Source organism: Balaenoptera ricei, chromosome 6 (assembly GCF_028023285.1).
Source record: "Balaenoptera ricei isolate mBalRic1 chromosome 6, mBalRic1.hap2, whole genome shotgun sequence".
Taxonomy (NCBI): Eukaryota; Metazoa; Chordata; class Mammalia; order Artiodactyla; family Balaenopteridae; genus Balaenoptera; species Balaenoptera ricei.
In genome coordinates, this window is record NC_082644.1 from 110,000,283 (window position 1) to 110,017,110 (window position 16,828).

The 16,828-nt window shown below is 54.1% G+C and overlaps 1 protein-coding gene across 10 annotated transcripts in view; it reads left to right on the top strand.

The window, feature by feature from the left end:
• The window catches only part of DAB2IP (DAB2 interacting protein), a 193,688-nt gene that overhangs the window by 63,070 nt on the left and 113,790 nt on the right, over positions 1–16,828 (top strand). For 4 of the 10 annotated variants that reach the window (XM_059925522.1, XM_059925528.1, XM_059925523.1 and 1 more), the window contains exon 1: positions 4,481–4,679. The exons of 5 other annotated variants lie outside the window; for them this stretch is intronic. In XM_059925522.1, coding sequence (XP_059781505.1) covers positions 4,559–4,679 — 121 coding nt within the window. In that variant the 5' untranslated portion in view covers positions 4,481–4,558. Of the gene's footprint in view, positions 1–4,480; positions 4,680–16,828 lie in introns of those variants that run through there. One more of the 10 variants, XM_059925526.1, reaches the window with a different exon arrangement.

The window sequence follows — 16,828 nt, forward strand, 5'->3', positions numbered from 1 at the left end:
ACTCAAAGCTTGAGACCAGCCTGGGAGGCGGATGTGTGCAGCGCTGCCTAGCCGGGGACTTCCCCTGGTCGCCACTGCCCAGCCTCGTCCCGACAGGAAACCTGACAGGTCTGAGCCCTCCAGACACCCATTGTGTGGAGCCTGGTGGGCTCCAGTGTTTCCCCTGTCAGGACTCCATCCCTTCTCGTCTCCTCCTGTTCCTTGTCCAAGCTGGCTTTTAAGGAAAGTTCCAGGCTGTTGCCCCTCCTCCATGTCTGCATTAAGTCCTGCTCAATCTTAAGACCTTTGCTCTTTCCAGCCTGCCTGAGTTCAAATCCTGACTCCTAGTGCAAGCGGTATGACCTTAGGGAAATTCCTCACCCTCCCTGTGCCCCCAATATTTTCTGTAAAATGAAGGTGGTGACCATCTGCCTCATAAGTTAAATGAGATAATGTGCATAGATAATGCAGACAGTAAATGCTGAATACAGTTTATTGCTATTAAATCCAAACTTCACCCTCTGACAGCCTTTTCGAGGCCAAACTTGTAACCTTCCTATGTTAGAGGTCTTGGACTCTGTGGTCCCCTCCAGGCGTGAGCATCTCTCCTCCCTGAGTGGAGTCTTGTGTTAGATAATGTTCATTATTGCTGTTGCTGTTGTTTTCCTCCTGCACAAAAATGGCCCTTCTGGAAAGGTCAGGCCCTTCTGCTTTGCGCGAAGCTGAAGAAATGGGTGATCTGACTTTACACTGGAGGAAACACTGTCCTGGATGGGCAATTTAAGGCTTTTCAAGGGTAATTCTGACTATATGCTTTTTTTGCTCCTTCCTCACTGACTGTAAACCTAACAGATGTGAGACTGCACTGGGCTGGTCCTCTCCCTGCATCTGACCCCTCCTGACCCAGCCCTGGCCTGGCCTCTGGCTTACCTGGACTTCCAGCCCAACAGGGTGTAATTCTCCTCCAGACCTCTGGATGCCAATGGTCCTCTGCCTGCAGGGAAATTCTTTGGGTCCATCCCTCTCTGGTCTTCTCCTGTGTCCTCATTGTTCAAACCTAACTGGTGGGGTGTGGCGGGGAGCGGGGATGGGGGGTGTCTCTGTTGGGGGCTTAGGCTTCTTTAAAGAGGTGATGTTTGAGCTGGGTCCTGAGGGATAAGGAGGAGTTCACCAGGTGGGTGCAGAAGGAAGAGCCTCATGGCAGCCACCTGGCCACCAGGGCAGAGGCTGGAGCCTTAGGGGGCTGAGAGCAGATAGATCAGGGTGCATGGAGTGGGTAGGGGTGCAGAGGGGCTCGCTGCTTGTGACAGAGTTTGGTCCTTTTCGGTACTCTGGGAGTTCAACTTTGGGGGCTTTTGAGGGACACTGAAGGTGGTGGTGGGGTCAGGTGGGATCTGATTTAGCTAGTCCCCAGCCCCCTGCCTGGTACTTGCTCAACAGGCATATTTCCAGGCCCCATCCAGACCCACTGAATCAAGAGTCTTGGAGGAACCCCAGAAATATGCATGTTTAATGAGCTGGGGCCATTTGGAGGCTGAGGGGCATGGAGACTACAGCCTTGATCCTCACACAAAGCATCATGTAGGGGAGGTGGGAGCTGGGCCTATTCAGGAGACCCTCTGGAGGCAAAACTGAGGTGGGAGAACAAGACCACTGATGGGACTACCCTCCCTGCAGGACCCGGGGCTCACAGGTTGGCAGGGCCTGGCCCTTGAAGGCGTCTGTTGCAGGAAGTGGTCGGGGTGGGGTGGGGGACATTTTCAGGTGCCCCTCCTCCAGCCTGGGCAGCCTCCGGAAGGGGGGCTGCTTCTGTTTGAAGGGAGGAGGCCACGGGGCAGCGGGAGGAGGTGGGTGGCTTGCTCCACAGCGGGATTGATTCCAGATGCTCTGCTGCGTGTGCAGGGAGCAGCCTTTGTCTGCCTGCCCATCCCAGGGGTCCTGGACCTCCTCTCCTACCTCCCACCCTGTCCCTTTCCTACTCAGTCCTCCAGCTGGTACCGTGGAGATGTTCAGCTTGGGTGGGTGGCAATGCCCACCCCATCCGAAGGCCAGAAATGCAAAAGCTTCTTCCTCTTCATTAGCTGACCCTCCCTCCACAAGGCAGATAGGTTAGGAGTCTGTAACTTCTCCTTGTAGGCAGGGAAACCGAGGCACAGAGAACGACTTGAGAAGCCCAAGCATAAACAGAGTCTATGCCAGACCTCTGGAACTCAACTGTGTTTACAGATGAGATGCTGAGGTCCTGGCTGCTTTCCCTTCCCTCTACACACACTCACCTAAATCTGCTAGTTGGGGGCCTCAGGCTAAGACCACTTGTCCCAGCCTTAATCAGCTTGATCACTTGATCAGTGTCTTGTCTCCTTCATGGAAGGCTAGGACCTGGCCAATCAGGGAGTTCCTGCTTTGGGGAGGAAACTGGGCCAGGTGAAGTCCAGGCCCTGGAACAGGATTCTTGTCCCCACCCTGAGCTGGACTTCCTGGGAGTCCTCCTCCCCCCAAAACTGGTGGGCCTGGCTTCGGAGGTTATTCTTTCTGGAAGTGCCAAGGTGTGGGTAGGTGGCTGCGGGAGCCCCAGCTGAATGGGGAGGCTCTGCGCTGGGTTCTTGTGTCCTGGAGGAGGCTCGCTAAGAGGGCCCACAGCTTGCCTCTGCATGGAGGAATTGGGTGCTACTTTTCCCAGGGGCCTCTGCACTTGTAAAAGAGGCTCCTGGTAATGTCTGCTACTGAAAATGAGCCAGAGCAATGCTTAACCCAAAGGAGGCTAATGGGGTCCTTGCAGGCCCTGTGGTTTTCCATCTTCCCCAGGGACTGGCCAGAGCTCTGGGGAGAGGGGCCAGGGGAGTTGATAGCTTCTGACAACCCAGACTGGGTTTGGAGGAGCAATACCCCTCCTGCCCCTCCCCCCTAGTCCTGGGAAGGCGCCTGGCTTCCAGCTGTGATCCAGGCTTCTGACCTGGGGGCCCTCCCCTCTGGCTGAGGGAGCAAGGGAGGGGGTCCCCTTTGTGAGGTGCAAAACCTGGTCTGGATTCTTGCCGACTGCCCCGCCCCCTCCAGGGCCGCACCTTTTCAGCTGTGCTGGAGGAGGACATCTAGACTCCTTCAGGACCCACACGTGACTCTCCCACCAACACATCCTTAAGACTACTTGTCAGAGCCCTGGCTAAGACCCTTTGCCTCTGCCGCTGAGGCAAGTCAGACCTCCTGTCAGGGCCTCAGTTTCCCCTTCTGTACTTGAAGGGATGGAACTGAGGTAGGTGGTTGTCAGAATAATTTAAAAAATAAATGCTGCTGCAGAGGCTGGCGGGTAGAGAGAGGTACCGCAGCCAATGGCCAGGGTGGTCAGGGAAGGCTGGAGGAGGTGGGCTCTAGAACAACAGACTTTGGCCAGGCAGAGAAAAGTCAGTAGGAGGCCAGTCCCTGCTGGGAGTAGAGTAAAGAGGAGTGAGAAGTAGTGGGAGAAGTGGAGGTGAGGCTGGGAGTTAGTTTGATTGAGGATACATCGCTGGAGTCTCAAATACCAAAGAAGATTCTCTGGACTTGTGGCTTTTGGACTCTGGGAGCCATGGATGGTTCTTGAGCTGGGGGAGTGCGTGACTCGGAGAAAGCTTTCAGCAGGATGCAATAGAGGGAGCTGGCACCCTCCCTTCTGTAGCCTCGGTTTCCTCTCCCTACAGAGGAGTAGGGATAGTTCTGCCCTGCCCGCAGTCCTGCTAGAACTGCTGTAAATGCCCAGCGGGAGGGAGACCTCACAGCGCCTGAGGTGTTTCATTTGGAGAAGGGTTTAGATCAAAGAGGCAAAAAGTTCTGATTTGGCGAAGACCCGAGGGATACATAGGTGTTCATTATGTTCTCTCTACTTTTTCTGTGCTTGACATATACACCCTAGTTGTAAATATATAAAAGTAATACGCGTATCAAACGGGACGATTTTTTAAAGAACAGGCGAGTATCCTTCGTGAAAGAGAAGTCTTTCTATCTGCCGGGGCGGGGGGCATGCTGGACGGTGTGTTTGCGGATCGACACTCAGCCCAGTGAGCTTGGGGCAGAAACCGGCCCTGCGGCACCGGCCTCATTCGGACCCTAATCGAGGGTTCCCGGTTCGGAAGCACGGTGCCCTCCTGGTCGCCTTGCCTGCGCCCTGCCCAGTGCCAGGGAGCGCCCACACGCGGGTGTGCACTGTCTATACCCGCCGGCGGGGTGGGACGCCGCGTGCGCCCAGAGGTCGGGCTTTCAGGCGCGGGGGGGAGGGCGGTGACCGTCCTGGGGACCTGCCTGGGGTCCCGGGCACTCCGGCCCGCCTGGCCTCGCCGACTCCAGGCCGGGATTTCTCCCGCACTGACTTTCCGGGCCCGTGCCAGTCCGGCCTCCCGGTCCCCGGCCCCCGCGGCGGGGCCGGCTGCTCCGGGGAGGGCGGGAGCAGGAGGAGGAGTTTGCGCGACTTTGTGGGGCAGCCTTGGCCTCGGCGGCGGCCGCAGCGGCACGCGGGAGAAGGCGAGGACGCCCGCCGGGCCGGCCGGAGCGGGCGATGGGGCCCGTGTGAGCGCGCCCAGGCCCGGCCCGGTGCCCGGCGGGCGGCAGCATGTCCGCGGGCGGCGCCAGGAAGAGCACCGGGAGGCCCTCCTACTACTACCGGCTGCTGAGGCGGCCCCGGCTGCAGCGACAGAGGAGCCGCTCCCGCAGCCGGACCCGGCCCGCCAGGGGTAGGCGCCACCCCGACCCCTGACCCCAGGCCCTCCCTAGCGCCGGATCACCGCCTGATGCCCTGGGAGGCCCGGGACCCTGGGTCCTCCTGCTGTCTGTTTACCCCGGACCCTCTCAGCCGCCCCTTCGGGTTGCCCGGAACTGTGTCTGCTTGTTTCCCACTCCCCCAGCTTCTCCTCACCCTCCACCCTGGTGGGGAAACTGAGGCTCCGGTGTCTCCTCTTGCCAAGGGCAGGCAAAGGGGAGATCGCAGTTCAGCTTCTTTCTTCCACCTCTCAGTTTTGACCACCGTGCCTCAGTTTACTCAGCAGCGGGGGGGATCATCATCCTGAGCGATCTGGCTTTCCTCCCCTTGCCCGCACTGCCCTGGCCGCTCAGCTTACCTCCCCCCAACTCCCTCTTCGCTCCTCTGGGACTTAAGTGGACTCCCCCGCCTCTTGGGTGGAGGGACACGTGGGTGGACCTCAGGGGGTCCTATCCCAGGGGTCCTTGGCTCCACAGGAGTGGTGGCGGGTAACATCTGTCCAGGACGTCTCTGAGTGGGTGGGCGCCACCTCCTTTGAAATGAGTTTCTCTCTTTTCAAGGCCAGGAGGCAGGACCCGGAGGGGGAGGTGCAAGCAGCATTTTCTTTTTCCAGTAACACGATCCTCAGCTGGAAAGGCGTGTGATCCAGGGGGCTGGGTGGGGGCCGGGACTTCCTTCCATTTCTGGGTAGGAGGTGGGGGGAGGCCCCCTGGAAGGAGGAGGGCTTCGAAGGGGCCCTGGGGAGGCTGGAGTCCTTGGCAAAGGCTCAGGCCCACTGAGGTGTCCGTGGGTGGGAGGGAGGAGGGGGCTTGGGAGCACCTAGTGGGCACCTGGGCTGAGTTTACACCATCAGGTTATCTTGGGAATCTGGAAGGCTGGCCCGGTGCCCAGCCTGACCCAGAGGGGTTTGAGCAAATCTGTGCTTGGAATCTGGTCAAATACCCACCCCTCCGGGCACTGGTTGTGTGGCCTGGGCCCTGTAGTTGCCCCTGAACCTCAGTTTTTCTCATCAGTATGAGGATAAGTGAGGCAGGCAGGCAGTATACGTTCATTTGCTTCTCCCAGAATGGGGAAGACTTTTCCCACAGTCAGGGCTGAACAACAATGTACAGGGCTTCCTCAGGAAGTGGTGAGTTCCTGAAGTAGTGAGTTCCCTGTGCGTGGGAGGGTTCAAGCTGAGGTTGGGAATGCACACATGTGTGTGCTGGGAGTTCAGTCTTTAAGGGTCTCCCAAGGCCTATGATCTCCTCCCCCTTGCCTTCCTTGAAAAGGCCTCTGGCTACTACCTCCCTCCAGGCTTGGCCTGGGCGATCAGAGATCTGGGCTCAAGCACTGTGACTTTGGGCAAGTCTTTTCCCTTTTCTGAGTCTCAGTTTCTTGAGCTGTAAAAGGGGGCTAGTAGTATTGATACATGGAAGATTCCGTGAGGAAATGGGTTCAGGTTGTGAGAAATGGGAGCTGTACAGATGGCCAGTTAAGCTCAGGTCACCATGAGTCCTCCTGTACCCACCCCACCCCTGCTCGATGCCCTGTGTGACCTTTCCTTCACTCTTCACCTCAGCCCAGCTCCATCCCTGCGGGCACAGAGAGGACCAGAAGTCCCCCTCCTGCTCAGCTGACTGGGCCAGAGACAATCAATACATGTCTGGCCATCGCCTGAGCCCCAGCTCCCAGGCTCGCCTGTGCAGGAGTCACTGCTTTGTGTCCCAGCCTCGAAGGAGCACACAGCCTTCAGGGAGAGGGGAGGAGACTGTCCCTGAACAGAAGTTACATCTGGGGAAATCAGGGAGAGCTTCACAGAGTAGGTGGCATTTGGACTGGGTCTCACCAGATGGGTAGAGTTTCCTTTGGCAGAGGGAGTGGTTGAATCAAATCAGAGTTCAAGCCCCCACTCTGCACAAAGCCATCCTTTGGCCAGTTACCTCTCCAAGCCTCAGTGGCCTTGTCTGGTAAATGGGGGTGGTGATGGCAGGGTTGTTTAAAGACCGAGGGCAAAGGCATGGAAAGCTGCAAGCCCACGCTGCCTGGGACTCGGGCCACAGTTGAGTGTGAGCTATGGATGTCCTTACTCTGGACAGAGCAGCAGTTGTGCAAAGACATGGAGTTGGAAAACCTGTTGGGTGTGTGGGCAGAGTTCATCCCGGGATGGCGGAGGGCCTGGGTTGGTGGAGGGGAATAGCAGGGAGCAGTAGTTTGGGCCTGATAAAGGCCCTTGAGTGATGGGGAGTCATGGGTGGGGGCTGGGAGCTGCCTGGCAGGGTGAGAGGTGGAGGTACTCGGGTTGGGGGCAGCTAGAGCATCACTGACCTCCCTCCACTAAACTCCCAGATCCCTGACTCTGCCTCCACGCTGCCTCTCCTCCTGAGGGCAGCACACCCCCACCCCCAGGTGGTAACTCATGCTGGGGGAGCCACCCCGAGGCCTTGAGCTCGTCCTTTCTGACCTCATGCCTCAGTCTCCCCATCTGCAGCGGGGCTTGGTCCCATGAGGGTGACATCATCAGATCCCCAAGGAGGCAGTGGTACCCAGCATCCCAGCCCTGATTGGGCCCTTGCTCCACACCCATTCTGGCCTCTGCCATGAGCAAGGAAGGACAACGACCGAGAACGCAGGCGTGTGTTTGTTCAGAAACAGGAAAGTGCAGGGAAGAGTTGGCTGGTGGTGGGGACGCACAGCTGGCCCAGCCAGGGAAAGGGTTGTGACCAGACTGCCACCTCTGAGGAAGCTCCCTGCCCACCACCCCTACTGTCCCTCTGGGGTGGTGGGAGGGGGCTCGCTGCAGACTCGAGACTAAGACTGTCCCTGGTGGGGCTGCCAGTGAGGGACAGTGTCTGCAGTCCCCCAGGTGTGACCAAAGCAGGGCAGTAAGCAAGCCTCTTCCCTCCTCTGCGCCCTGAGTTCTCCATCTGAAGAATGGGCAGAGTGAATCTGTTGTTGGTAGAGGGGGGCACGCAGTTTGATGATGGCCAGAGGCAGGGTGGAAACAGTGACTTTTGCACGGCAAGGGTCATCTGGCCGTTTTGCGTTGTGCCTTGTGACCCTGAGTCTGCTTGAAGGCTGGGCGTGGCCCATGAATTTGAGGGGGTCCTGCCCCCCAAAAGTGTGTCACCAGCCAGGGTACCTCCCCACCTACCCCCACCAAGGTCAAGAAAAGCTTTGTCTGTCTGTCTGACCTACCTGTACCCCCAGGGCTGCTGGGGAAATACAAGTTTTCTTCTTGCCCTGGATAAAGTCCACCCATTCATTCAACTAGCAAACACATCTTGAGCACCTACTATGTGCTGGGCATGGGGGCACATGGGGATGAATTGCATAGGCTCCCAGCTCTTGACAAGCCCCCAGTTGGTTGGGGAGGCTGGCTTGTTGAGCTGCCCTGGGGCACAGAGCCCTTTTGGGGGTACAGGGCAGTGGATAGTGGGAAACGGACTCTAGTCCCAGCTCGATCATGAGCTGGTTGTGTGATTCTGGCACATCCCAGGGCCTCAGTTTCCCCATCTGTCAATTGGGGCTAATCCTGTCCTGCTGCCTCACATGTTGGGAGACCTCTTGGAATGCCCATCCCTGTACTCAGGGGAGGTTTTGATTCTTTTCTTCGTGTCTTCACCTGAGTTTTTCCTGGGGTCCAGGCACATGCCAGGCCCTGCCTGGGCGCTGCAGACTTGGCCTATGTTTTCTCCTTAGAGGGTCAGTTCCTTCTCCACGCCCACACATACCCCATTGCATGGCCCTGTGTCATGGCTGCTGTGTGGTCCCACTCCCCTCCACCTGGGTGTCTTTCCTTCCGAGGTATGCTGGAGTCTGTGTGAGGGGCCTCAGGAGGGAGCTCCCAGGAGCTCTCCAGCATCCCCTGAGGAATCTCCCGGGCAGGAGGTGCCCAGGAGGACTAGGGCTGACCTCCTGAGGTGGGGGTCACCTCCCAGGACTTCGAAGTTGGCAGCTGAGTGATCCAACCCCTGATGTCCAGAGGGGGGGACACTGAGGCACAGAGAGGCCACCTTCACAGAATGGGGTATGGAACCCAGGGCTCTGGTCCCCAGGAAGATGGCAACATGGTTGGGGAGGGTGCTGGTTTGCCACGGCTGCTTCCTAACTGTGAGCGATGGCTAGGGAAGGGCCTGGGTGCCACCGTAGGGAAGGGCGGGTGCTGGGACCTCTCCATGGGGACCCTGGCTTTAGGGAGACCTGCTGAAAGTTCCCTGGGCAGCAGCTTGGGCCCCAGGGGCTGGACAAGCCTGAGAACAGCCCTGAGGGCAGGGGCTGGTTGTACCTTGTTCCCCCCCCCCCCCCCCCCCCCCGGTCTTTAAATGTCCTTCCAAGGGCCCAAGGCTGAGACCTCTGAAGTTGTACATACACTTTTTTTCTGCCTTGTTTCCTCCTTTGTTCCTACTGAGACACCATCCCTCCTTTGGGGATTGGCTCCGGCTTCTCCAGACCTTTACATAAGTCAGGTAGTGGGAACTTCACTCCTTCTCACGACGTGTAATAAAGTTCAAATGACTTCTGTTTGCCGAATGCCTGCTCAGTGTTGGCAGTGAGCTTAACTCTGTATTTGCCTTATTTAATGCTCTGTATTTGCCTTATTTAATGCTCACAACAACGCTGGAGATGGATACTGGCATCATTCTCATTTTAGAGGTGAGGAAACTGTGTCCCAGAGAGCGGGAGCCTTGTCCAACGTCACGCAGCTCAGAAACGCCCAGCTCTGCCCCACTCCACATCTTGGGCTTGTGAACGCACCACCTCGCTATCCCGTGGGCAGGCGGATCCTTCTGAGGTTAGGCCTTGGCTTTGATAAAAGGCCACCTTCTCCTATCTGATTTGCACAGTCAGCAGCTCTACTGAGTGTTCACAGCCATCCGCTTCCACAGTCCTGACCATAATTCAGGAGGGTGGCAGGGGAATGACCCCACTGGCATCTGAGGTGGGGAGGGTCCATCCTCCTCGTTGGGCCCTCTGTGTGCCTGGGATGACTCAGGCCATCCCCCTCAGGCCCAGGCACTCGCCCAGTCCCCACCCTGTATCCTGCCCCCATTCATGCCTACCAGCCATGTCCTTTCCCTGGGCAGGTCACAGGTCTTACAGACTCAGCCCTGTTTTTCCACCAAGTTCCTTTGTGCTGAGGGTTCAGCATCCCGTGTTGTGAGGTCCCTGGAGACGAGCAGACAGCTTGAGGCCCACTTCCCGGAGCTGTGTAGGTCCTTGAGGGAGGCCAGAGGCCCAAGTTCATCTGCTGGAATGTCAGCTTCTTGGTCTTTGTGTTTCTGGCGTGTCCTCATCACCTTTAATAACAAGGAAGGTAATCGCTTCCTTTTACCCAGCTGACCGTGTGCCAGGCCCTGTGTCAAGAGCTTTACCTGACTATCTCGTATCTCCTTTTACCTTTCCAACCCTCCTAGGAGGTAGGGGTCATTACCATCACTTCCCTTTGCTAGGTGAGGAAACTGAGCTCAGGGTGTGGAGGAAGAGGCAAGGTTCGACCCAAGACCACCGGACTCCCAAGTTCACGCTTAGAAGCACGCTTCAAAGGGTCAGGTCTGGAGCTCTGATTCCTGGGCGCTCTTTCTCTGCCCTATTGCGTTCTGTACTTCCTGAAACCTGGTGGCACAAGGACAGGCCCGGAGCCTGCTTTGCTCAGCTGCTGATGGGGGAGGTTGGAGGGATCGACCTGTGTGGCCCTGGGAGCTAACTGTTCCCCTTGACAATTGGAGAAACTGAAGCCCAGAGAGCCAAGGCCACTTTCCCGAGGTATGTAAAGACGTTAAGGAGAGATCCAGATCTGGAATCCACAGCGCTTTGCATCCTATTTTGGTGTTGATTTTGTTTGTTGCTTTTCCTAATGTTAGCCCAGATGGGGACACTGAGGCAGCTGGGCTCCTTGCTGGGTCTTCCTGGTGGGAGGGAATAAGGGTTGAATTCCTGTGTAACTTGATACAAATGTGCTCACATCCCCGACCACATACGTGTTTTGCTTCGAAATGACACACAGCCTCTTGACTATTTTTAAAAGAAAAGAAATGGCTGTGATATTTCCCCTGCACCTTCCTCTCGAGGCCACTTGGTTAAATGTCAGGAAAGGGAGAGTATTTCCTGGTCAGGAACATTAGGAGCTTGCTGGGAGCTGAAGTTTTGTTTTCTGTTAAGTAGGTGTTTGGGGAATCGGTTCCCAGCCCTCCCCCGCCCCCCACCCGCCATTCCCTGGGAAGGTTGTGTTTGACAGTTGCTGGGAGGAGGGATTTGAGAGGGAACAGCGGAGATGCCCGCGCATGGAGTGGCAGGGTGGTTATTTTTAGCCATCCCGATCCAGTAGAGGCATTTCAGCGTTTGTTCAATATTTAATTATCCATCTGAAATTGGCCCACGTGGCCTTGAGTTTGGAAGTGGCTGTCTGTGCTGTGATTTCCTCTGATTGCATAAATAAGGAAGTGAGGGGAAGCGCAATAGCCCTCCAAATAATACTAATACAAAAATAAAAAGAGTAGACTCGGTACTCAGAAAAGACAGGCTTGGTTTCACAGTCTAGACAGACTGCCTGTACATTAGCAGGAAAGATGAGGCCGTGAGGGCGCCTAGCACGCCCTTGGAAATGCAGCCCCTTGGAAATGCAGCCGTGCTTGGTCTGTGAATCCCAGACTCCACCGCTGCCTGGGTTTTATTTGGGATGGGTTTTCCCCGCCTCCACCAGGTTCCTGTGTTGACTTTGACAGCTGCCAGGTACCCGAGAGGAGGTTTGGGGATTTTGCTTTTGGAAGTCTTGTTAGCTTTTATTTCCCTCCTCTCTTCTCCCTGACAGACAGGAGAGCACTGTTGGCATCTGGGCTGTGTTATTTCTCTTTTCTTGGCCCTTTAGGGGTGATGTGTTGACACGGCTGTGAAATGGAAAAGGCAGAGCACAGGGAGGAAGAGATGGCTGCTGTCAGGCTCTGCCCGCTCCCCTAAAGCCTCTGGTGGATGAGGGAGCAGAGGGGCGGGGAAGAGAGTGGGGCCTGAGGGAGCCAGGCCGCCAGGGATGGGGCTCCTTTTGGTGTCCTGCTTGGCTTGGGGGACTGTAGAACTTGGGTTTAAAGGTTGGAAACCAGTAAATTGGCAATCTGGGATAGTCTTCGGGAAAAGCGGTTTTCTATCCATTTATCCCTCTATCCTGGGGACTGAGTTTGGGTCAGGTGTGTGGCCAGGGTGGGAGTCCTTCTGACTGCACCATAAATGCTGGTGACCTCAGGCAAGTCACTAAACATCTCTGGGCTCAGAAGCACTTTGAACAAGTAGATGTGAAACAACATAGGGTATCATTATAGGCGGGGTGAGTTGTCATTATCTGTTCATCCAAAGCCTGAGGGGTTAATTGCAGCTCTATTAGGGCTGATCTAGAAATAAAATGTGATACTTGTGGGGATCGGAGCCATCCAGATGGCTCCTTGGCATTCCCTTCCCCCAGAGGCTGCTACAAGTGTCACTTGTACTTGTTCAGAGCAGCAGAGCTTTAGTGAGCCACCTACTGTTTGCAAGCCTTGTGCCAGGGGCTGCCGTGGAGGATACAGTCAGCCCCCACCCCCAGGGAGCCGGGCTTATGGGGAAGGTAGTCCTGTAAGCGGGTTGGCAGATGGTGTGACTGAAAGGGTAGGCAGGGCCTTGGATGGTGAGCCATGAGGTTGGAACTCCCCCTGGCAGGCCACACGGAATCAAAGGGAGAATTTTGAAAATAACAGTCATTATAATAGCACCGACTTCCATTTTTTGAGCACTTAACACAGTGTAGGCGCCCTTCTAAGTCCTTTACGTGCATCATTTCATTAAGTCCTCATTCTCAAAGATAATCGTATCAGCTCCATTTTGCAGATGAGAAAACTGAGGCTCAGGCTGGTTAATTGACCTCCTCAGCGTCACCCAGCTACTGAGTGGCAGAGTTCAGGATGTTTCACTCTCACTGTACTTACCAGAACTGCAATTTAGGAAAATGATTTTAAGCAACCAGCAAGCTAGACTGATGTGGTCCGGGGAGCAGGGAGAGTGGGTATCAGTTATCACAGGTGACTGTGTTGGCCATCCTGGTGCAAGAGGCAATGGGTTTGAGCGGGGAGAGAGAGAGGTCAGGGGTCATCCTCACAGCGAGAGGGGTGGGAGCTGGTGGTGGGATAGGCCCAGGCAAGTGGGGAGGGTCTGGGGTGAGGGGGCAGCAGAGCTGTGGGCATGGCTGACAGGCCTGCTCTGACTCTTGATGCTGCAGGGGCGGGAGGGGGGCACCAGACTGGGCAGGGGTTGCCTTTGGGGAGTAGCTTCAGGAAAGTGGTGGAAAGGTACTAGAGGCTGCAGGAGGTCAAATGGTTGAGGGGTGAGGGTGGCGGGCAGAACTGGACATTGCTGGAGAAGCTGGGTGGCTGTGGAGGTCTGAGGGAAGCCTGCGTTTCCCATTAACTGTCTGTGTGGTCACTGTTCCGCCTGGTGTCTAGGAAGCTGTTCAAAGCTGCATGTTAGCAGCAAGCAGGTTGGGGCCCTGAGGGCCCTTCCCCAGCAGCAGCGGCAGCCTCTGAGCCCTCCTGGGACAGGACCTTGGGCTTCAGAAAACTAGGGATGCAGCCCTCCGGTCCCACCCCCAGAGGGAGAGCCATCTGCAGAGGGAGGGGCCAGTTTAAGGAGTGGGGAGCCCGGGGGCTGGGAGCTGGGGAGGCCCTTCATGGGGATGTTACGGAAGAGGCTCCTGGGTCACTGGTGGTCCCCAGGGGAGACCACCAGCTATGGGCCAAATCACTCCATCTCCTCTTTTTTTTAAAGAATATAATGTTTATGTTAGTGTTTTTCCCCGTCTCCCCCAACCCCTAGGATTACAAAAGTAATAAAGTAATAAATATCCATTATGCAAGAGAGAAAATAAAAAAATCACCTTTAATTCTAGCACCCAGTGATAAGCTCTGGGAGCATGTGGAGGGTGATTTCCAGGCTTTTTCCCTTCTTGAATTTTTTGAAAATTCTAAAATATTTGAAAGTATAAAAAGTGTAGAAAATAACATTGCAGACACCCAGGTACTCACCTCTCAGATTTAGCAAGTGTTAACATTGCCATGATTGATTCTCTTTTCTTCTTCTTTTCTTTTTCTTTTTCTTAGAAATAAAACGATTCAGGTATAGCAGGGGGTCGGCAAAGTACAGCTCAGGCCAAATCCCACCTGTTTTCATATAGCCCACCGCCTGTTTTTGTATGACCTGCGAGCTAAGAATAGCATTTACATTTTTCAAGGGTTGAAACAAAAATCAAAAGAGGAATAGTGTTTTATAACATGAAAGTGATCGGAAATTCAAATTTTCCGTGTCCATAAGTAAAGTTTATTGGAACACAGCCCCACTTATTCATATTGTCTGTGGCTGTTTACATGTTACCTTGACAGGGTTAAGTAGTTGAGACAAACCTAGAATATTTGCTCTCCGGCCCTTTATGAAAAAAATGTGCTGACCCCTGAGATATAGCTAAAGCCTCCTACGCTCTCCCCAGGGATAACCAGCCTCCTGCAGGCGGTGCATGTCCTGCCCACGTGTGCTTTTACGCTTTTACTACATTTGCAAATGCTTCAAAATGTGTAGTATTGCATTGTGGGTTTCAAAAATGGATACAGAGAAATTGCACACGGTGGAGAAGAGCAAAGGCATGTCTCCACGCTGGGACGTCCTTATATCCTGAATTCCAGCAGTACAGATAAATGCCAGCTCTCTGCCGGGCCTGGAATAGACCCTGGGGCTACAGAATCACAGGAGAAAACTCAGGAGTAAAAATGGAGAAGGTGACACTTCAGGCTAAATTTCCTAGAAATCCTCAGAAAGCAAAGGAGCAAGAAGAGACTCAGGGAAGAGAGAACCCTTCAGGCCAGGTAATTAATCCTTGGAGTGACCGGGAAACCCAGAGTTTTTGGAAGACTGGGGATTCTTTGAAAGTGACGTGTATGTCAGGATGAGGAATAGGAAGTATGGATGGTCAAAGGCAATTGTTTGCTTTTTAAAGATTAAAAAAAAAATTTTGGCTGCGTTGGGTCTTCGTTGCTGCACGTGGGCTTTCTCTATTTGCGGCGAACGGGGGCTACTCTTTGTTGTGGTGCGCGGGCTTCGCATTGCAGTCGCTTCTCTTTGCTGCGGAGCATAGGCTCTAGGCGTGCGGGCTCAGTAGTTGTGGCTCGCGGGGTCTAGAGCGCAGGCTCAGTAGTTGTGGCGCACGGGCTTAGTTGCTCTGCGGCATGTGGGATCTTCCCAGACCAGGGCTCGAACCCGTGTCCTCTGCATTGGCAGGCGGATTCTAAACCACTGCGCCACCAGGAAAGTCCCAAAGGCAATTGTTAAGGGACTCAAGTAGAGGGGCTTAGAGAAGAGCTGGTGACAGTGTCTATAGATGCTGAAAGTTTGCAACACTTACGTGGGACTGTTATTCATGAGGCCAACCGGGGACTAAGGGGTGAACACTTGTGCTGTCCTTTGGGGAGGCCCTACCCAGAATCCTGAGACATAGCTGGGAGGCACATCTTCTCAGCGCTTCCCTCCCACCTTCTGAGAACCAGGAGCCTGACCCCTCCACGTCCCCTCTGAGGAGTTCTTGTGCCCCCACCAAATGCTCTACGTTGAGGATTCCCAGGGCGGGGAGGTGCCCTGGACGCCAGCCCTCCACAGTCATTTCCATGCCTCTCTCCCAGCAGACCCCACCCCCGAAACAGTGGGCAACCTCCATTGACTCTGAACCACATCCTGAACTTAAAGACAACTTGAACTCTGATCCTGATTCCTTTTGAGAGATAGCAGGTTATCGCAGTTCCATAGGTTCAAGACTTCTTCCCTTCCCCACACCCAACATCAGGGGACCAAAACATGCAGTCGAATGAGGCATCTCTTATCTCTTTCTGCCATGTAGCGGGGCTGGGATGGCACCTGGAGATGTAGAGAGAGGCCAAGGGCAGGGAGGACACTCAGCCTTCCGGGGTACTTGGGACCTGTTATCCTCTCACTTATCTCTCCATGGAGGCGCTTTCCCATCCTGGGGCAGCCCTTCGATTCAGAGCTCGCCAGGCTCGAATCCTGCCTTCTGCATTTCTTAGCCGTGTGGTCATGGTCCTTTCAGTTGATGTTTCTGAACTTCAGTTTCTTCCTGTTAAAGTTGGAGCTGATGTTTCCTACTTTAAGAGTCAGCTTGAGGATAAATATACACATACGGTGCAGTCCCTGTCTCTCTTAGATCTGTTTCTCCACATTTCCTGGTGGTCCATTTTTATTACATACAAATATCCAGTTGTTCTGCTGCTAAATTTGTTGAAAAAACTATCTTTTCCACCACCAATTTATCTTTGTACTTTTTTCGAAAAATCAATTGACCACATATATGTGGGACTATTTCTGGACTCTTTATTCTGTTCCATTGATCTATATGTCTATCCTTTTGCTAATATCACACTATCTTGGTTACTTCAGTTACATTTCCAGACTATAAAGTATGTCTTGAAACCAAGTAATATAAGTCCCCCAAACTGTTTCTGCTTTCTCCAGATTGGTTGGCTCTTTTAGGTCCTTTGCTTTGCCATCTAAATGTAAAATTGAGCCTGTCAGTGTCTTTAAAACGCCTGTAGGATTTTGACTAGAATTGCATTGAATCTATAGATCAGTTTGGGGAGAAATGCCATATTAACGAGACTGAGTCTTCCCAATCCTTCAAAGTGGTGTATCTTTCTATTTATTTAGATTTTTCTTTAATGTCTCTCAGCAATATTTTTAAAGTTATTAGCCTTGTACTTGTTTTGTTAAATTTATTCCTAAGTATTTTTGATACTCTTTGTTAATAACTATGAAGGGTGGAGATTTTACCCTACTTGCTGACTAGCAACCTAGCCTGGTAGAGTTTCCCGGGTGCTGGCAGAAGACACAAGACTCGTGGGTCAGAGACAAAGGACTCTATGACTCATGGCTGGTAGCATGAACTTCATGTTTGCATCAATTTTCTTTCCCTCCAAGTTCCCAGGGCAGTCACAGGTGTTTTTGTAGAACGTAAAACAATCTGCTCTTTTGTTTTGTCAAATTATAGCTTCATGTTCCTTATAGGACCTAATGTACAATCTATGCGTCAACTGTTCCTCAAGCTAAAAATTACACAAAGAGCTGAAATTC